The sequence below is a fragment of the Scyliorhinus torazame genome, chromosome 3 (genome assembly GCF_047496885.1).
Source record: "Scyliorhinus torazame isolate Kashiwa2021f chromosome 3, sScyTor2.1, whole genome shotgun sequence".
In the NCBI taxonomy this organism is placed as follows: domain Eukaryota; kingdom Metazoa; phylum Chordata; class Chondrichthyes; order Carcharhiniformes; family Scyliorhinidae; genus Scyliorhinus; species Scyliorhinus torazame.
The window spans coordinates 280,948,727-280,970,827 of record NC_092709.1 but is presented as its reverse complement, the minus strand read 5'-3'; the positions used below and the strand labels follow the sequence as shown (position 1 = coordinate 280,970,827).

The following is a 22,101-nucleotide window of genomic DNA, read 5'->3' as shown; positions in this document are numbered from 1 at the left end:
GCAGAAGCTTTCTGTCCGCAGGCTTCTTTCACTCTTACCCTGCCCACCACTCGCTCCAAGTTTCTCACCGGAGGAAGGAGCTGCGCTTGGAAAGCTAGTGATTCGAAACAAGCTTAGAACAAAGGACAAAGAAAAGTACAGCACAGGAACAGGCCCTTCGGCCCTCCAAGCCAGTGCCGACTATGCTGCCCGACTAAACTACAATCTTCTATGCTTCCTGGGTCCGTATCCCTCTACTCCCATCCTATTCATGTATTTGTCAAGATGCCCCTTAAATGTCACTATCGTCCCTGCTTCCACCACCTCCTCTGGCAGCGAGTTCCAGGCACCCACTACACTCTGTGTAAAAAAACTTGCCTCGTACATCTACTCTAAACCTTGCCCCTCGCACCTTAAACTTATGCCCCCTAGTAATTGACCCCTCTACCCTGGGGAAAAGCCTCTGACTATCCACTCTATGCCCCTCATAATTTTGTAAACCTCTATCAGGTCGCCCCTCAACCTCCGTCGTTCCAGTGAGAACAAACCGAGTTTATTCAACCGCTCCTCATAGCTAATGCCCTCCATACCAGGCAACATCCTGGTAAATCTCTTCTGCACCCTCTCTAAAGCCTCCACATCCTTCTGGTAGTGTGGTGACCAGAATTGGACACTATACTCCAAGTGTGGCCTGTTGGACCTTAACCTTGTGTTTCTCACCAATGGCAGGGGGGTTGGCGGGAGGTATTTCATTGATGGGACCGAGTGAATAAGAATAGGGAGATATGAGCATGAAATAAACACGAATGGTCTGATTTCAATGCCCACATTAATAATAATGGCCACATTTTAATGGTTGAGTCCAATCCGGGGAGGCAGCGTTTATCAACACAACACAAAACAACCTTTGCATTGACATAAAGTTGGAGCAAGACAAGATTTTAGGGGAAGCGAGGAACCGCCAGGACCAAACGATGTGGAATTGTTACCAGGAAAATGAGTAAAAAGTGTATGTTTCCAACCGAATCTATCGCCCCATAACCGGCCAAGTTCAAACCCAGGGGGCGGCACCGCGTCCCCGGAGTGTACCCGCAAGGATCCCGGCTTCGGGTCTTTGGCACTTCAAACCGAAATGTAAGAGGACAGATTTACTTCTGATCCTTTCAAAAGATGTTCGTTAGAAAAAACGTCCAAAACATGTACTGAGCAACCACGGTCTCCAAACTATGCTGTGTGTGTGTGAATATAATCGATTCGTCCAACCCTAGCCTGAAATGTTGATGCCAATCGTAACAAAGTGATGTTTCAGTTGGAGAAGTCGAAGTCCCTCTCACTGCACCCAGCCCCACCTCCCTGCACTCACTCAGATAGATGTGCACGAACTACAGTTTAAAATGAGCGGCTCCGTGCTTTTCAAAGATGAAGACTGAAGTTGCAACCGTGCCCCCGCCCCCCACACTTCATATAATAACGCGTAACCCCCCCCCCCTCCTACGGCGAGGGGAGCTACTCCAATCAGGCACTGCCGCTCTGGGAAAGGGAGGGCACACGCACACGTCCAACCTCAGTTGCCGGAGCAATGTGACGAGATATAAAAGTGCCTCTTGCTGCCTTGTTGAGGACCTTCCGTTCTGGGGCCAGTTCCAATGGGAAGGAGAATGAAGAGCGACCCCTGATCCCAGGGAAAGAGAAACATGGGATGGATATCAGTCTCCTCCCGGGAAACCAGTCGGCGGCTCTTGAGGGAGCCATGGTAGACGGGGGCAGCCAGGAGACCTCCCTGGGCAAACTCCCCATGTCCAACAGAAGCAACCAGTCGCTGAGCGATTTGAAGTATTTGGAGGTGGACGAGCAGGGGATCATTGGGGACGGCTCTGCCGCTGTCAGGATCACCATCTCCATCGTGTACTCGGTGGTGTGCGCTCTGGGCTTGGTTAGCAATGTGCTGGTGCTGTACCTCATGAAGAGCAGGCAAGGCTGGAAGAAATCCTCCATTAACCTGTTCGTGACCAGCTTGGCAGCCACGGATTTTCAGTTCGTCTTGACCCTGCCGTTCTGGGCAGTGGACATTGCTTTGGACTTTAGCTGGCCCTTTGGCAAAGTCATGTGTAAGATAGTCTCCTCGGTGACCGTTATGAATATGTACGCCAGCGTCTTCTTCCTGACTGCCATGAGCATCGCCAGGTATTGGTCAGTGGCGTCCGCACTGAAACCCAAGAGGAGATTTTCCGGCTGCTCCGCTAAGTGGATGAGCTTGCTGATCTGGGTGTCTGCTATCCTGGCCACCATCCCCCACGCCGTCTTCTCCACCACCACCACCTACTCCAACGAGGAGTTCTGCCTGCTGAAGTTCCCCGACCAGAACGGTTCTGGCGAGTTCTGGCTCGGCCTCTACCAGATCCAGAAGATGCTGCTGGGCTTTCTCATTCCTCTGGTACTCATCACAGTGTGCTACCTGCTCCTCCTGCGGTACGTGACCAACAGGAAGGTGTGCAGCGCCAGCACCAACAGGAGGTCCAAGGTGACCAAATCCGTCACCATTGTCGTCCTCTCCTTCTTCCTGTGCTGGCTCCCCAACCAGGCTTTGACCCTGTGGGGAGTCCTGCTCAAACTCAACGCCCTTCAATTCAGCTACGAGTACTACATCACCCAGTCCTACATCTTTCCCATCACCGTCTGCCTGGCTCACACCAACAGCTGCCTCAACCCTATTCTCTACTGCCTGATGAGGAGAGAGTTTAGGAAGGCGCTGAAGGGCATGTTTTGGAGGATGACCTCCCCGACCATCATACACATGCGTCCGTTCACAGCCTCCAGCAAGCCAGAGCAGGATGCTCAGGGACGCGCCATCATTCCGGTAAAGCCAGTGCAGCCAGAGCTCCTGTACTGTCCCCCGGGGGTGGTGATGTGCAATGGGCGATATGACATCCTTCCCGCCAACTCTGGCGAACCGCGCTACTGAGAGCTCTCTCCAGTGAGGCGCGTTCAATTACTCACAGGGACGTTCTTTCACCTTCCTCAAATCATTCCCAATGGATCATTGAGTCTGCCTCGGGTTAACTCGCCGTCGGTTCACACTCTAAAAAATGCTTCTCATTTTTGTTTTGCCCTCATGGTTCTAGTCTTTATGATGATCCAAGTGGCTGTGGGTTCATTGTTATTGCAGCTGAAACCGCAACAGCGACAATTCCTGAAGTGAAAAGTTTGCCTTAACGGTAAAATAAAATCTCTTTACCTGCAGCTGACAGCGGGATATCAGCGAATTAACAACAGAAACCAGTCAACAGTCAGCACAAAACGAATGAGACTGTATAGTACCAGCAATCAGGTTGAGGCCAAGTTCCTTTAACAGCATCAAAACCCACGGCATTAGGTACTCGCGCTTTTGTTTAAAAAAAGTTTGTACGTTGGAAACATTGATTTCACTTTGTTAAAAAAAATGTTTGTGGAGGTTAAAAACTACGTTAGGAAATATAATTAGCCCGCAAACTTCAATTGCATGTTTGTTTTCATTTAATCCGAACAGCAAATGAATTAATTTGATTCTGCATTTCGTATAGAATAACAATTGGCCATCGGGGGAAGCAACAGCGACAGTACTGTGTTCACAGCCTCACAGAATCCGTATCTGCACAGAATTGTTTTCAATTCTAACTGCAGCCCATGTGTCCACATAACAGTTTAATCTTCGGCGTACCTGTTCTACTTGCCTTTTGAGTCCGAGATGCTGATTACTGTCTACCCCATCTTTAAAACAAATCATCTTTCGCATCCTACATGACAGACCAGTCATCTAAATCGCTCCAAACTGTGGAGCTCCTGACACAGATTTGGTTATGGTGCGAGATTCAATTTTATTTGACAATAATATTCCGTAGAACCGACACAATAATTGCGGTTACTCCAGGGCACACTGAACATTAGATGCTGCATACTAAAACTGTTCTTCTGCGGATAAGCTGTTTATTAGAAATTAACTACTTTATTCTAAATCTGCATATAATGGTCCTTGATAATACCATGGAATCCCTATAATGCACAAGGAGGCCATTCGGCCAATCGAGACTGTACCGACCCTCTGAAAGAGCATTCTATCTATACTGTTTCACGGATTCTGGAACAACTTTATAATAATGATATACTTCTTATATAGACTGTAGTGTCAGTGCCGAAAGATTCAGGAGGTTATTTCACAATTATTCACCACTTCTTGCACTTATATTGTAAATTAAACAAATCATGAAGCAAAATCATTTGAAAACATTAATTGTAATATACAATTGTTTATTAGAAAGAGGATTATAGTGTTAAATACTTCATTAATTTTGCATTGTTATACTACCTCTCATACTGTTGTAAAACAGTTTCAGATATGCATTGGTACATACTCGGTAGTAGTATCATTCAGGAGACAGGCTCACAATTTGACTGTGAAGGGCGCTCGCTTCTCCAGGATGTACTCTTGCACAGTTTGGACTTCACACTGGATGGAGTAGAACTGTAGTCAAAAGTACCATTCTTCATTTGAAGTTAGGGGTCCCTTAATGTATTATACATCAAAATGAAAAGTTTCGGAAGTTGGATTTAGTGTGCCACTTTTATATTGCTATAAATAATTCTTGGGTGCATGTTGATGATGTTAGTGGCAGCAAGCTGAACTGAATTTTAAAAATATGCTCATTTTTTCCATGCAACTACTTCGCCACTTAAAAAACTAAAACTAGGTTTAATGGATGCAGAAGAATAGATATTTCCTTCTGTACCATTCAATTTAAAAATAAATATTGCTTGTGAGTAACGGATATTTAAATGCTTAATGAAAATTTGCCTAGTGTGCAAATCCTAACTTCCAGCCCACAGCTTTTTCAATTCTTACTCTTTGTGATCCTGCACTTTAACTGCAGCCTAATGCCAGTGCTTAAAAGAATAACAATAAGTTGCATTTAATTTGTACCTTTTAGTAAAACGACACAAGAGACATGATTATGAGAATAAATGGACTCAGAACTTTATAAAGGAAACGTTAGCAAAGGTGAACAATTGATTGGTCAAAGGTATAAATTTAAGGAGTGTTGTAAAGGAAGAGAGAAGGATAGAAAAGTTGGGAGGTTTAGTGAGGGAATTCCAGAGCTGATAGCTGTTATGATCCTATGGGGAAATCATTAACCAGCAAAACAACATTTAATAATAATAATCTTTATTGTTGCAAGTAGGCTTACATTAACACTGCAATGAAGTTACTGTGAAAAGCCTCTAGTCGCCACATTCCGGCGAGAAATCAGAATGTTGAAATTACCGAACAGCACATCTTTCGGGACTTGTGGGAGGAAACCAGAGCACCCGGAGGAAACGCACGCAGACACAGGGAGAACGTGCAGACTCTGCACAGACAGTGACCCAAGCCGGCAATCGAACCTGAGACCGTGGTGCTGTGAAGCCACAGTGGTAACCACTGTTCTACTGTGCTGCACATTTACTGAATGGTCCCCAAATTCCACTTTTGGATTCCACTTTTTGTAACCTTTACATTAATAGGAACCAGAACCAATGCAAATTACACGTGAATTAACAGGCAAATGATACTCCAAATAAAAAAGTAAACGTCTCTTTAAGTAGTCAATACAACAAAACAATGTCTTGCACAATCACAAATATTCACATCACTTCCTGCACACATGTGGCACTATGTGGTTATATATTTCCACAATACACTGTTTTTATTAACACAGGTTGGATCAAGATTCCTATCTGATGACAGTTTTCACTTTTGACTTTCATGGGTATAATTATCATCAGGAAGGTACAGTTCTACAAAGCCTCTTTCCCTCAGGTCATGACAGTCCTGACAATGTAACTGTCAAGAGTTCCCTTTCGACCAAACAGCTAATAACACACTGGTTCACGTTTTGGTCACTTTGAGGAAACAGCCAGTTCTTTAGCTACTACTCACAAACTTTTCGAGGTTTTAAGCCTTTTTAGCCAACTCGCATTGTAACCCCAAGAGCTCCTATCTCGTTTTCTGCCAGGCAGAAAAACTGACCTCCTCCTGCAAATGAGTTGTTTCTTCTCCTTCTCCTCACAATAATTCTCTGTATTCCTTTTTCTGTCTCTGATTTTTCTTTGCATCTGCATCTATGCACTAAAAGCCTTCTGGTCCCAGCATCTCTGCTCATAGCTATCTTTTTCTTCAACATCCCTTATGTCTGCCAGCCACATGGCTTCTGGTCTTAATTTCCTCCCTGTTGATACTGTTTCCAGGTCAAGTGTTGGTAGGTCACATGGATCGGTATTTTTTATCATCCAAGAAAATTGCAATTGATCCCTCTCCGATTGAAGCAAAGTCTTAAAAGTCCTTTTCAAACATTCTTAAAACCAATGACAAATTCCATGGACATTTTGAAGAAATTAAAAATTTCCCTTATTGTGCTGCTGCCAGATGAAAGGTTGTTACTGGGTCTAGACTGAGGTACCGCCACCAAGGATGGAGCGAGAACAATCTGAAATGCTCAAGACAGTAGAAATACAGGGAGGCAGTGGCCAGGAGTTTCCATCCCCACCCACAGCAGGGATCTTCCGGCCCCACTGAAAGTCAAAGGATTTTCCTCTGGCCCACTGCACATCCCACGGCAGAAAATCCCAGCCTGTGTTCTTGAAGGATTGTAGGCAATTAGGGAGGTGGGGTAAAAATACAAAAATGAGAACTTAAAATCTGAGCTGTTGCTGGACTGAAAGCCACTGTGGGTAAGCGAGCACAGAGGTGGATGGGGCTAGGTGGGAGTTAGGGTACAGGCGGCAGAGGTCTGGAAGAGTTCTAGTTTCCAGAAAGTAAAAGATGGGAACTGGTCTGGGGGGCTTAAAAGGCTGTCTAGCTGACAGAAATAAATCATTTTACTCATAAAGAAATGTAATTTTGTGCAGGTCAAAAACAAGCAGTTTAATCATATATGAGAATGAAGATTTTCTCACTTTAATGCAGATACAGCACCAGCAACTTTCTTTTTACATTAAGGACATGCAGAAGAGAATATTCAAACTGAAGAGTTTTTTTAGGCTATCATAATTCATCTCAGTACCTTTAAAATAATATTTACTGACTTCACATCACTATCCAGGGTTTCTTACTGAAAGTATGCTCACGGATATTATGTGAAGACAGGTGTATTCATCCTCATTGCAGGTCAGAGGCTGGGAATTCTGTGGAGAGTCACACATCTCCCAATTCCCCAAAGCCTGTCCACCATACAAGCACAAGTCAAGAGTGTGATGGAACGCTCGCCACTTGCCTGGATGAGTGCAGCTCCAACAACACTCATCCACGACAAAACAGCCTGCTCGACTGGTACCCCATTCACAAACATTAACTCCCTACACACCGACACACAGTAGCAGCAGTGTGTATCATCTACAAGATGCACTGCAGGAATTCACTCAGGCTCCTTCGACAGCACCTACCCAACCCATGGCCACTACTATCTAGAAGTACAAGGGCAGCAGATGCAGGAGAACACCACCACCAGGAGGTTCCCTTCCAAGCCACACACAATCCTGATTTGTATCTATATCATTGTTCTTCCAATGTTATTAGATCAACATCCTGGAACTCTCTCCCTAACAGCATGTGGGTGTTCCTGCACTACATGGACTGCAGTGTTCAAGAAGGTAGCACATCACCAGCACCTCAAAGGCAATTAGGAATGGGCAATAAATGCTGACCTAGCCAGCAACACACACATCCCATGATGAATAAAAAAACTGAGGTAACCAGTCACATTCACTGTTCATATTAACATGAAAAAACATTTGCTTGATATACCATAGGTTGGTAAGTACCCAAGAATCTATACTGGGGCTTCAAGAGAGTGGAGGAGACACTTATTTTCTACAAAAAAACTTTGAGGCACACTTGGAGGTCAATATTAACTTAACTTGTCCTTTTAGAAATCTATGGGATCGGGTGCAATGCTAGGTTTACATCTATGAATGTAAATGTAATGTAACATATTGTGGGGTGTAAAACAGGCCATGCACCTAATCCCATTGGTTTCCTGAATAGCAAGTTTGTAAAATTAACACCCCCTACAAGTGTCCTGGTGCTATCATCAACCAAAAAGTGAAAGAAAATGAATATATATTGCACTTCAGTGTGTTTCTAAGTCTATACCATAAAGTTTGCAGAGAGATGTGGTCATCATTGTTTTTTACCTTTTGTATTAAGAAATAGATTAACATCTGAAGAGCGAAAGTCAAGCATTTAGTCAATGACATTTTGTTGTTAATGTGGCACTGGCCGTCCTTTATGTAAGCAAAACATGTACAGCAAAAGAAGATTTTATTAAAAAAACCTTTTATTACCTTGCAGATCTTATGGTATTCAGTCTCAAACGAGTGACACTATAATGATCTTTATGCATGATTCTCCCTGATTTACATTTAATCACCTGATGAGACTAGCATGCCGATGTATTGAATAGCCTGTGCATTTATCGATACTGCCCAAAAAGTAACTAATCCATTAGTGGTTTGTGAATCTCAAGATTAAAAAAACAAGTCTGTGGTGCAATTGAGATACCATTCACAGGAATCTGTCCCCCACTACAACTTGCTGGCTGATGTAGACATTAATAATGGTGAGAATTGATCACACACCATTGTTTTTTCACCAGAATCCAGACCCTGGTTGATACCAGGTTGAGCTATCTCGTCCTAATATACATATGGGTCCCTCTTAGAAGCTATAACATTGCACTCAGCAGTGTGAAACCCCAATATCTGTCATAGCAAATAAATTGTGTGGCTGGAGTTTTGTTTGAGACGTTCATTATAGTTTGATGTCAGACTCTCAGAAGACTACCAACTCTTCTCACATGTACAAAAAGTTTATGGTTATATGTAAAAGCCATGTATAATGTAAACTTATTTACAATAAATGTTTCCCCATTATTGTAGAATGTCTGTGTTTTTGCACCAATAAGATAAATATCTACATCAAAGAATTTCCAATAACAAAATGAAGAGAGACAAAATCAGGTTATTTCTGCCTTTTCTAAGCTCATAGATCCCAGGTGTAGGTCAGTGGCTGTATTCTTATTTCTGACTCAAAGCTGTGGATTTAAGACCCACTCCAAGACTTGACCACATAATGTAGGCTGATAATTAATTGCTGTACTGAGGCACTGCTACCTAATTGCCTTTTGAATGAGAAATTAAAGCAAGGCCCTGATAATCCTTGCAGATGGACATAAAATATTCCACGGTATTATTTGAAGAAGGGTAGGACAGTACCTCCAGTAGTCTGATTAATATTTACTCGTCAACTGATAGCACCAGAAAAAAAAGATTAATTCGTTATCTTTGTAATTAATGTTTGTGTACCTTGAGGCACTTATGCTAAATTAATAACAGCTGTTAACGTCAAAAGTGCATCATCGGACAGGCAGCACGGTGGTGGTGCAGTGGGTTAGCCCTGCAGCCTCACGGCGCCAAGGTCATGTTCGATCCCGGCTCTGGGTCACTGTCCGTGTGGAGTTTGCACATTCTCCCCATGATTGCGTGGGTTTCGCCCCCACAACCCAAAGATGTGCAGGCTCGGTGGATTGGCCACGCTAAATTGCCCCTTAATTGGAAAAAATGAATTGGATACACTAAATTTTTTTTTTTAAAGTGCTCCATCGGCTATGAAAAGATTTGATGCATTCTAAGGATATGAAACATGCCAAGTAAATGTATTTTCTTTCTTTCCTGGATTTGTAAGAAGGTTGAGCAAGAGCTCCACGAGTGTTCAATTTGGGTATTCACACTGTTCTGAGTTAACTCAGTCCAGAGACTGATTATTGATTGAATCCGTCAATACATATCTTAAAATACTGCTTGACATCCTAGTCATGTCTAAAATATTTGCTTTTGTAAATTATTTAAATGTAAATAAAATGGATTAGTTGTTTTAGTCTCTACAAATTTGGTTTAGTCTGTTATGTTTCTTCATCATCCAAAATACAGAATATGTATCAATAACTACTATGTAAATTCCAACACAAAATGCATCTTTATCCACTTCAACTTTAATTCCTGGCAGCCATCATTCCTCACATGGACCATGATGCACGATCAATTGCACAAAGACGAGAGTTGAATACAACTGAGGCTTTATTGCTCTAAGATGTGTGGCCTCGCACAGCAGCTGGCAAAATGGCTGTTACACGGAGGACACACATATTTATACTCCACCTACTGGGCAGAGCCAGCAGGCAGGGACTACCGTCATACATGTAGTACAGGTCCTACTATACATCACCTAATATAGGTGCAACAGTGGTCTACTACATTCACCCCCTGTTAACATTGAGTCCGGCGGGGGTGGTGGAGAATTATATACAACTGAATTTTACATGTACAATTTTTGTGAGAAAAAAAATGTCTTTTGAAGTCCAGTGGACCAGTTAGAGATTCAACCGCTCCGGAGCCTTGATGTGCCGCTGGGAGCGACGCAGTGGTGGTGGCGATGCCGATGCTGGTCTGGTCTTCGGTGACTCCAGGAGCGTGCTGAAATCCTCTTTATCCTTGGGCAGGGCGAGGACGGATGGTCCTGGGGTGGTTGCTACTGGGAGCGCCGGGGGAGGAGAGGGTGGCGCAGAGCCGGAGGGGTGTGTGTGTGGGAAACCTGCTGGTGCCAAGTCCCTGAGGGAGACAGTATCCTGGCGGCCGTCTGTGGGTTCGCATGGAGCAACTGCACCAACGGGTCTGCCTTGTGGATTCGGACCTGCCTACGGGGAAGGATGGGTCCTGGAGCTGCGAGCCATGTCTGGAGCGACACCCCGTATGGGGACCTCCTGGGGAAGGCAAAGAGACGTTCATGGGGTGTGTTAGTGGCGGTGCACAGTAGTGACCGAATGGAGTGTAGTGCATCAGGCAGGACCTCCTGCCAGCGGGAGGTCGGGAGGTTCCTGGACCGTAGGGCCAGTTGGACAGCCCTCCATACCGTCCCGTTCTCCCTCTCTACCTGTGCGTTTCCCTGGGGGTTATAGCTTGTCGTCCTGCTGGAGGCGATACCCCTGCTGAGCAGGAACTGATGCAGCTCATCACTCATGAATGAGGATCCCCTATCACTGTGGATGTAGGCGGGGAAACCAAACAGAGCGAAGATTGTGTTGAGGGCTTTAATGACGGTGGCAGACGTCATGTCGGGGCATGGGATGGCGAAGGGGAATCTGGAGTACTCATCGACCACACTGAGAAAATACGTGTTACGGTCGGTGGAGGGGAGGGGCCCTTTGAAATCCACGCTGAGGTGCTCAAAGGGGCGGGAGGCCTTCACCAGGCGCGCACGGTCCGGCTGGTAGAAGTGCGGCTTCCACTCCGCACAGACCTGGCAGTCCCTGGTGATTGTCCGTGCTTCCTCGACGCAGTAGGGCAGATTGCGGGCCTTAATAAAATGGTACAACCGTATGACTCCCGGGTGACAAAGGCTGTCGTGCAGGTCCCAGAGTCGGTCTACTTGTGCGTTGGCCCATGTACCTCGGGATAGGGCCTCAGGGGGCCCGTTGAGCTTGCCGGGGCGATACAAAATCTCGTAGTTCTAGGTGGAGAGCTTGATCCTCCACCTCAAGATCTTATCATTCTTGATCTTGCCCCGCTGTGTGTTATTGAACATGATGGCTACCGACCGTTGGTCAGTGAGGAGAGTGAATCTCCTGCCGGCCAGGTAATGCTTCCAATGCCGCACAACTGCAACGATAGTTTGGGCCTCTTTTTCAACGGATGAGTGCCGAATTTCTGAGGCATGAAGGGTGCGGAAAAAGAATGCCACGGGCCTGTCTGCCTGATTGAGGGTGGCGGCTAAGGTGACGTCTGATGCGTCGCTCTCCACTTGAAAGGGCAGCGTCTCGTCTACTGCGTACACCCCGGCCTTGGCGATATCGGCTCTGGTACGGGCGAAGGCCTGTTGAGCTTCAGCCATCAGGGGAAAATGGGTGGACTGTATGAGCGGGCGGGCCTTGTCCGCATAGTTTGGGACCCACTGGGCGTAGTATGAAAAGAACCCCAGGCAGCGTTTGAGGGCCTTGGGGCAGTGGGGGAGGGGGAGCTCCATGAGGGGGCGCATGCGGTCGGGATCGGGCCCCAGAACTCCGTTCTGGATCACATAGCCGAGGATGGCTAAGCGGTTCGTGCTGAACACACACTTCTCCTTGTTGTAGGTGAGGTTTAGGAGAGTGGCGGTGTGGAGAAATTTGGCAAGGTTGGCATCGTGGTCCTGCTGATCATGGCTGCAGATGGTGACGTTGTCTAGGTACAGAAAGTTGGCCCACAAACTGTACGGGTCGACCATTCGGTCCATCTCCCTTTGGAAGACTGAGACCCCGTTGGTGACGCCGTAGGGAACCCTGAGGAAGTGTTGGAGGCGACCGTCTGCCTCGAAGGCGGTGTATGGACGGTCCGCTTTACGGATGGGGAGCTGGTGGTAGGCGGATTTGAGGTCTACCATTGAGAAGACCCGGTACTGTGCAATCTGATTGACCATATAAGATATGCGTGGGAGGGGGTACGTGTCGAGCTGCGTGTACCGATTGATGGTCTGGCTGCAGTCCACGACCATTCTGTGTTTCTCCCCAGTTTTAACTACTACCACTTGGGCTCTCCAGGGGCTGTTGCTGGCCTCGATGATGCCTTCCCGAAGCAGCCACTGGACATCGGACTTGATGAAGGTCCTGTCCTGGGTGCTGTACCATCTGCTCCTAGTAGCGACAGGTTTTCAATCCGGGGTTAGATTTGCGAAGAGGGAAGGTGGATTGACCTTTAGGGTCGCGAGGCCGCACAGAGTAAGGGGTGGTAGGGGCCCGCCGAATTTCAGGGTTAGGCTCTGGAGGTTACACTGGAAGTCCAGGCCAAGTAGTAGGGCAGCGCAGAGATTAGGGAGGACGTAGAGGCGGAAGCCGCTGAATTCTACGCCCTGGACCGTGAGTGTGACCGTACAGTAACCCCAGGTCGCCACGGAATGGGACCCGGAGGCCAGGGAGATTCTTTGATTGGCAGGGTGTACCGCGAGGGAGCAGCGCCTTACCGTATCCAGGTGGATGAAGCTTTCGGTGCTCCCGGAGTCCAGCAGGCAAGAGGTCACGTGTCCATCGATTTTAACGCTGGTAGATGCGGTAGCCAGGTTGTGCAGACGCGACTGGTCGATGGTCACTGAGGCGAGTCATGGTTGGTCGTCGCTGGTGTCGGATGATGGGGTGCTGGAACGCTGGTGGTGCCCATGTGCCACGGGGAGACAAGATGGCGGCGCCTGAAGATCTTGGGGAGGACAAAATGGCGGCGCCCATGGGCCGCACGTGGCGGGGTTTGAAAAAGATGGTGGCACCCATGGGCCGCATGTGTTGCACGGAGGGGAAGATGGCGGCACCCACTGGCCTCGCTTGGTCTGAGGGGGAGAAGATGGCGGCACCCATTGTCCTAACGCCAACTGCGCAGGCCTGGCACACCGCGGCGAAGTGCCCCTTCTTACTGCACACCTTAAAAAGGGCAGCGCAGGCCGTGCAGCGTTAGCGGGGGTGTTTCTGCTGGCCGCAAAAGTAACATCGGGGACCCCCGGCATTCGTTCACTGGCGCGTGGCGCAGGTGTATTGGCTGGGTAAGGCCACCGCAGGGGCGGCCATCTGTGGGGCCCATGATGCGTAGGAGGGGTGGGCCGCGCGGCTGTGGGTGTAGGCCTGGATATTGCGCAAGGCGACCGTCATAGAGAGCGCTAGCTTCTTTGTCTCTGTGAGATCGAGCATGGCCCCCTCTAGAAGTCGCTGGCGTATGAGGTCCGACCCAATCCCCGTAACAAACGCGTCCCGCATAAGGAGGTTTGAATGTTCAGTGGCCGTAACGACCTGACAGTCACAGTCCTGGACTAGTGGGATTAGGGCCCGCCAAAAGTCTTCTATGGACTCACCAGGGAGTTGAGAGTGAGTGGCGAGTACGTCCCTGGCGAAGAGCGTGTTCGTCTTCTGGGTGTAATTTTCTTTGAGTAGCATCATGGCTTTGGCATTGGTTGGAGCATCCTGGATCAGCGGAAAGACGTTGGAGCTCAACCTCGAGTACAGTATCTGTATTTTCTGAGCCTCCGGAACAGGGCTTGGCGCCGAGTTGATGTACGCCTCGAAACAAGCTAGCCAGTGCTGGAAGTCCTTTCTGGCGTCGCTTGATTGTGGATCCAGCTGCAGGCGATCCGGTTTGATACGGAGGTCCGTCTTCTGAAAATCTTAGAGCAATAAATTGATGCACGATCAATTGCACAAAGACGAGAGTTGAATACAACTGAGGCTTTATTGCTCTAAGATGTGTGGCCTCCCACAACAGCTGGCGAAATGGCTGCTGCACGGAGGACACACATATTTATACTCCACCTACTGGGCGGAGCCAGTAGGCAGGGACTACCGATGTACCTGTAGTACAGGTCCTACCATACATCACCTAATATAGGTGCAACAGTGGTTTACCACAGACCAGCTACACTTTATTCCAACCACGCTGCTGGAGAGTTTGGTGCTGATCAGTGAGGTGGTGTAAGGCCAAGGCACCTGGTATGTTGACATGGACCCATTTTAGTGCTGTGATTGAAGTTCCACCAAGTTAGCCACAATCTCCCTGGAAGAAGGCATCCTTCTAATGCCTTGTGACATGAACCAAAATGAAAACCTAACTAGCTGTCTAGCTGGACCTATCAAAGTGACAATACCTGTGCTAGTGCATGGTCTGCATGAGAATTATGAAAGTGCATGCACAGAACGAATCAACTTCACTGAGGATTCATTGTTTAGTAGATTCAATGCCTGAAGTTGTAATGGTGAAGGCCCTGGTGGAGAGAAAATATATGAATTAGTCTTGGCAAGGTAAGAATGTTGCAACTTTTGAAGATCATCATATTGCACTCAAATTTGAAATCAAGTTAACATTGTTGAATGTTGTATGACGTGTGGGTTGCTAATATTTAATTCTGCCATATGGCAGCTGAAAGCTTCCAGTCTCCCCATCTTTGATGATCAAGCCAATCGTGTGTTTCCACCTCTTCAGCTGTCAACTGTGGACATCATCTTTGGATCTCTCCCTATCCCTTGTGTTCTGTGCTCTTCTCGTGCAACGGGGGATGAACAGACCTCTGACTAATGCTCACTCAGTAACTACAGTCATGGCATCATTAAGATAACCATTTGTAAATCATGCCAGAAACCGGCTGACAAGTACATTGAATATTCAGTGTATTCTTATCGATGCAATCTTTTTTTTTAATAAACAATTTTATTGAGGTATTTTTGGCATATAAAACAGCAACATTATACCGTAGTGTACAAAAAGCAAATAAGATGCAAGCATCGGTTCCCCTCTCGCAAGAACCTGCCTAAGCAACCCCGTACTCTACGCTACCCTAACCCCCCTCTCCTCCTCCCTCCCCTGCTGACGATTAATTCTCCGCGAAGAAGTCAACGAATGGCTGCCACCTCCAGGCGAACCCTGACAACGATCCTTTCAAGGTGAACTTAATTTTCCCCAGCCCGAGAAAGCTCGCCATGTCCGAAAACCATACTTCAGACTTCGGGGGCTTTGAGTCCCTCCATGCCACCAGTATTCGTCGCCGTGCTACCAGGGAAGCAAAGACCAAGACGTCGGCCTCTTTCTCCTCCTGGCCTCCCGGGTCCTCCGAAACGCCCAAAATTGCCATCTCAGGACTCATTGCCACCCTAGTTTTCAATACCCGGGACATGATGTCCGCGAATCCCTGCCATTACCCCCTTAGTTTAGGACACGCCCAGAACATGTGTACATAGTTCGCTGGTCCTCCAGCACATCTAGCACATTTGTCCTCCAGCCCAAAGAATTTGCTCATCCGGGACACCGTCATGTGGGCCCGATGTACGACCTTGAACTGGATCAGACTGAGCCTGGCGCATGTTGGGGTGGTGTTTACTCTACTCAAAGCGTCTGCCCATATGTCGTCCTCCATCTCCCACCCGAGCTCCTCCTCCCACTTAAGTTTCAGTTCTTCGGTTTGTGCCTCCTCTGCTCCCATTAGGTCTTTATGAATGTCGGAGACTCTCCCCTCTCCCACCTCTCCTCTGGAAACTACCCTGTCCTGGATCCCCCTTGGTGGGAGGCGTGGGAAGGATGGTACCAATATGCGTTCGAAATCCCGCACCTGCAAGTACCTGAAATCATTCCCTCTCGCCAGCCCGAACTTCTCCTCAAACACCCTCATGCTCGGGAAGCTCCCTTCCAGGAACAGATCGCTGATCCTCGCAATCCCCGCCCTCTGCCATACTTGGAACCCTCCGTCCATATTCCCCGGGGCAAATCAGTGGTTACCGCAGATTGGGGACCAAACCAATGCTCTCACTTCCCCTATATGCCTCCTCCACTGGCCCCAGATCCGTAGAGCCGCCACCACTGTAGGGCTGGTGGAGTATTGTGCCGACGGGAGCGGAGAGGCGCCATAGCCAAGGCTGCCAAACTGGTTCCCCTGCACGAAGCAGCCTCCATCCACTCCCAAACCGATCCCGGACCCACCATCCATTCCCTCACCATGGCTATGTTAGCTGCCCAGTAGTAGTTGCTAATGTTCAGCAACGCCAGCCCCCCATCCCCTCGGTTCCTCTTGAGCATCGCCTTCCTCACCCGTGGGGACTTTCCCGCCCAAACAAATCTCAGGATAATTTTATCGAGCCTCTTAAAGAAGGATGAAGATGGGGAGACAGTGAAATATGAACAAGAATCTCGGAAGAATCGGCATATTCACCGTCTGCACTCTCCCCGCCAATGACAGCGGGAGCGCATCCCATCTCCGGAACTCGTCCCACCACTTGCTCCACCAACCGGGACAAGTTTAGCTTATGCAACCTACCCCAGTCTCGCGCTACTTGTATCCCTAAATATCTGAAGCTTTCCCCTACCAGCCTGAACGGCAGCCCCCTCAGCCTACTCTCCTGACCTCTCGCCTGCACCACCCACATCTCGCTCTTTGCCATGTTCAATTTATATCCTGAGAACCGACCAAATTCCCTCAGGGTTTCCATGATTCTGTCCATCCCTGTCATTGGGTCGGACACGTATAACAGCAGGTCATCCGCACATACCAAGACTTTATGTTCCGCTCCCCGCTGGACCAGCCCTTTCCAGTCCCTTGAAGCTCTCAGAGCAATTGCCAGCGGCTCTACAGCCAGCGCAAACAGCAGTAGGGAGAGGGGGCATCCATGTCCAGTCCGCGGTGCAGTCTGAAGTAGTCAGATGATATCTTGTTCGTCCTCACACTATCCTCTTGGGCCTGATATAGCAGCCTAACCCAGTCAATGAATCCCACCCCGAACCCAAAACGTCCCATCACCTCCCATAAATAGTCCCACTCAACCTGGTCAAAAGCTTTTTTGGCATCCATTGCTACCACTACCTCTGCCTCCCTGCTCTCCGGGGGGCATCATAATCACATTGAGCAGCCTCCTTAGATTGGCCACTAGTTGCCTGCCCTTTACGAACCCGGTTTGGTCCTCCGCAATCACGTCCGGTACACAGTCCTCAATTCTAGACGCCAAGATCTTGGCCAGTAACTTAGCGTCTGCGTTAATCAAAGAGATTGGCCTATAGGACTCACATGCCTCCGGGTCTTTATACTGTTTCAGTATAAGCGAGATAGTGGCCTGCGACATCGTCGGGTGTAAGACCCCTCTGCTTCTTGCCTCATTGAACACCCTGACCAGCACCAGCCCCACTATCTCGAAGAACTTTGTATAAAACTCCACCGGGTATGCGTCCGGCCTTGGGGCTTTACCCGACTGCATGACCTTCAGGCCCCCAGTACTTCTTCGGTCCTGATCGCGGCCCCCAGCCCGTCTACCAACCCCCTACCTACTCTTGGGAAGGTCAGTCCGTCCAAAAAGCGCCTCATCCCCTCCAGTCCCGTGGGGGGGGGGGTTCTGAGGTGTACAGCTTGCTATAGAAGTCCCTAAACACCTTGTTCAGTCCTACCGGGTCCCCCCCCCAGGTTTCCCTCCCCGTCGATTACCTTTCCTATTTCCCTAACCGCTTTTCTCTTTCTTAGTTGTTGTGCAAACATTCTTCTGCTGGCCTTCTCCCCATGCTTGTATATTGCGCCCTTTGCCCTTCTAAGCTGCTTTACAGCCTTCCCTGTAGACAACACCCCAAACTCAGTCCGCAGCCTCTGTCATTTCCTAAGTAACTCTGGCCTCGGGGACTCCGCATAGCTCCTGTCCGTCCGTAAAATTTCCTTAATCAGTCGGTCCGTTTCTGCCCTGTCTGTCCTGTCCCTATGGGCTCGGATTGAAATCAGCTCCCCTCTCACCACTGCCTTCAGCACCTCCCAGAGCACTGCTGCTAAGACTTCTCCAGTATCATTTACCTGCAGGTAATTATGCATGCATTTCCTCAACCTCTCACACATACTGCCTCGTCCACCATCAGCCCAACTTCCAGCCTTCATTGTGGGCGCTGAAAGCTATCTTTGCAAATCTGCAGATCAACCCAGTGCGGGGCATGGTCCGAGATGGTAATTGCTGAATATTCTGCACCCGTCATCCATGTCAGCAAGTCCCTGCTCATGATAAAGTAATCGATTTGGGAATACATCTTGTGGACGTGAGAATAGAACAAAAACTCCTTCGCCAACGGCCGACTAAATCTCCATGGGTCAACTCCCCCCATTTGCTTCATGAACCCTCTCAGTTCCTTTGCCATCGCTGGCACCCTACCCGATTTTGAACATGACCAGTCCAGGCCAGGATCAAGAACTGTGTTAAAGTCCCCACCCATGATCAGTTTGCGTGAGTCCAAGTCAGGGATCTTCCCCAGCAACCTCTTAACAAAATCTACGTCATCCCAATTAGGGGCATATACGTTGACCAGGACTACTCTCACCCCCTCGAGCTTACCCCTAACCATAACAAATCTGACACCCCCGTCCGCAACTGTGCCCTCCGCCTCAAATTGGACCCGCTTGTTGATCAAGATCGTAACCCCCCTGGTCTTAGTGTCGAGCCCCGAATGGAAGACCTGACTAATCCAGCCCTCCCTTAATCTGACCTGGTCAGCCACTTTCAGATAAGTCTCCTGTAACATGACTACGTCCGCCTTCAAAACTCGTAAATGCGCGAAAACATGCGCCCTCTTGACTGGCCCATTTAGCCCTCTAACATTCCAGGTGATCAGCCTGGTCAGGGGGCACCTTGCCCCCCCCCCCCCCTTTGCCGATCAGCCATCTCCTTTCTTTGGCCAGCCCCCAAGCCACGTGCAAGCTTCCTCTGGCCCGCCACCTGGCCGCCTCCACCACTGACCTCCTCACTGTTACCATGCCCAATTTCCAACATTGTCAGCAGACCTACTCCCCCCCTGACATAAACTAGCTAAATGAACACTGCCAACCATTCCTATCTGTACGCAAAAATAGATCGCAAAAACTCTCCGAAAAACACCCCCCCCACATCCGAACCATTCTAACTATTCTCTTTTTCTAACAAAACTCAAACACAAAAGCAAAAAACAGACATGAAGAGAAAAAAGACAAAAAACACATTAAAACCAAAATACAAAAGCATGAAAAAACATGCAGGCATCTCTCAGAAACAAGAGAGAAAGAATTAAAAGTTCCAACACGAGTCCAAGAGTCCTCAGCTCGGGACCAGCCCTTGCATCTTTGCAAAGTCCATTGCCTCCTCGGGTTCCTCGAAATAATGGTGCTGGCCCTCATGCGTAACCCACAGTCGCGCCAGATAGAGCAGCCCAAATTTCACCTGCTTCTTATATAAAATCTCTTTAACTTGCCTATTGCCTGCCCTCCTTCTGGCCGCCTCTGCGCTCAGTCTTGGTAAACGCGCAGGGTGCTATTGCCCCAGTTGCAGCTCCACGTGCTCTTGGCCCATTGAAGAACCCGCTCCTTATCCAGGAACCTGTGGAACCGGACCACCATCACTCCTGAGGGACCCCCTCGCTGCGGCTGTCTCACCTGCGCTCTATGTGCCCTGTCCACCTCCGGCGGGCGAGGGAACACCTTGTTCCCCAGCAGTTTCTGGAACATATCTGCCACATACGCAGCAGCATCCAGCCCCTCGACCCCCTCCGGGAGGCCAACGATTCTTACATTCTGCCGGCGAGACCTGTTCTCCAGGTCCTCCAGCTTTTCCAGGAGCATTTTTTGTTGGTCTCTCAACCTTCGAACCTACATGTCCGCCACCGTTTGAAAGTCCGCCTGCTCCTCCACCGTCTTCTTCAGCTCCTGGATCTTCTCAGCCTGGGCATCCAGCTTTTTCTCCATTCGGTCAAACGATTTCTGAAGCAGTTCCAAATGATCACTTTTCAGTGCTAAGAAGCTCTCCTGTGTAGCCTGCAACAAGTGCTCCATTGTCGGCTGAGCTGGCGGTGCCCGGGTCTGGACATCGGCCATATTGGTTTCACTCACAGCCTCCCCTTTGCCCTTGCATGTCCGCTTCTTCAGCTGTTTGCGATCCTTCCTACTTCTTAGTTCCATAGACCTCTGTATGGATTCAGTGCCTGAGTGCTATTACTTTCCAATCCAGTGCTTAAAAAGTCAGGGGAAAAGGTCCAAAAGTCCGATCGGAGCGGGAGCCACCAAGTGTGCGACTTACTCCCTCATGGCCACCACCGGAAGTCCCTTATTGATGCAATCTTATGTAAAGTTCAAGCTTATAGGCATATAATCCTCAACACCAAGATTAATATTCATTGGAAGCTGTGCATATTCTGCTTGTTGTGTGAAGCAGATCTTAGGTGGTCACAGCTGCAAGATTCACAACAAACTGTTGATCCTACAGATATAATTCGTTATGCCAAAGAATGGGACTTTTACTAAATATTTGGATTAGTTAGTTTGTTGGTGCTGAATAGCAGCAGGAGGTTTGCATTGTCTGTCATTTTCGTTGGATGGATGGTGGAACATTTACAGCCTGCATCTTTCAACAGCTCAAATTGAGCGCATAAGGATATGTTGCAAATATCTATGAGCACAAGTATAGACTAGATAACTGGCTCAGAAGTCATCTGACATTGTTTTATCTGACAAATATTTTGCGGCTAGCACTGATGCACACTTTCCTGAACCAGCTCCTGAGAGATTTTAACAACCATCAGTAGATATGCAAGATTGTGATATATCTTTCTGATCATAAAGACAATCAAACGTAAACTTCAAAATCTGTATCTATCGACCAGTGACTTCATGCATATCATGGGCACGGTAGCACAGCGATTAGCACTGTTGCTTCACAGTGGCAGGGACCCGGGTTTGATTCCCGGTTTGGGTCACTGTCTGTGCGGAGTCTGCACATTCTCCCTGTGTCTGCGTGGATTTCCTCCAGTTTCCCCCCCCCCACAAGTCCCGAAAGACGTGCTTGTTAGGTGAATTGAACATTCTGAATTCTCCCTCAGTGTACCCGAACAGGCGCCGGAGTGTGGCGACGAGGGGATTTTCACAGTAACTTCATTACAGTATTAATGTAAGCCTACTTGTGGCAATAAATATTATTATTATTAATGCATTTGGTCAGAATGAATATTTCTGCGGGAAGAGAAACAAAAACAATAGAGATTGTAGACCTCAACAGATATATCCCACTTGAAAGACCTGCCAGTAGATTACTTGCATCGGAAAGTAATATTTCAATGGTCGAGTTCGCTCAGTCGACAACAGTCTTACCTCACAGTCAGTAAGCCATCGAGCTGCATTCCCCGATTAGGATAGTATTTTAGTACAATACTAAAGGTGTACTGCACCATCAGAAGCAAGTATCTTTTGGGTGAGAGGTTAAACAAAAGTCTTGTCAGATGGATGTAAAAGATCCCATGCCACAATTTAAAAAACAGCATTGCCTTATTCACCTTGGTTGAATTCAGAGCTGCTGTCATTTAGTAATAGTGCACAGTAAATGCAGCATTTACTCAAACAGCAGACATCATTCTGCCCACTGTGCCTGAAAGAGCAATCCAGTCAGCTCCATCCCCTTGTCTTTTCCCTGCAAGATTTTCCTTTTCAAGTATATGTCTAATTCCCATTTGAAAGTTGCCATTAAATCTGATTTCACTATTCTGTCAGGTAATGAATTCCAGATCATAAATTATTGAGTAAAAAGTGTC

The 22,101-nt window shown here is 48.0% G+C and overlaps 1 protein-coding gene and 1 pseudogene across 1 annotated transcript; both read left to right on the top strand.

The window, feature by feature from the left end:
- Nucleotides 1–1,569: 1,569 nt before the first annotated feature.
- On the top strand, nt 1,570–8,927 carry rxfp3 (relaxin family peptide receptor 3). The gene has a single exon (XM_072497321.1). It carries the CDS (start codon nt 1,679–1,681, stop codon nt 2,939–2,941), a length of 1,263 nt encoding a protein of 420 aa, XP_072353422.1. The 5' UTR covers nt 1,570–1,678; the 3' UTR covers nt 2,942–8,927.
- On the top strand, nt 4,975–20,941 carry LOC140409424 (protein ARV1 pseudogene; annotated as a pseudogene).
- Nucleotides 20,942–22,101: the final 1,160 nt, after the last annotated feature.

What these genes read in the sequence shown, in the direction of transcription:
- rxfp3 (XM_072497321.1), top strand. Translation starts at nt 1,679, where the DNA reads ATGGATATCAGTCTCCTCCCGGGAAACCAGTCGGCGGCTCTTGAGGGA.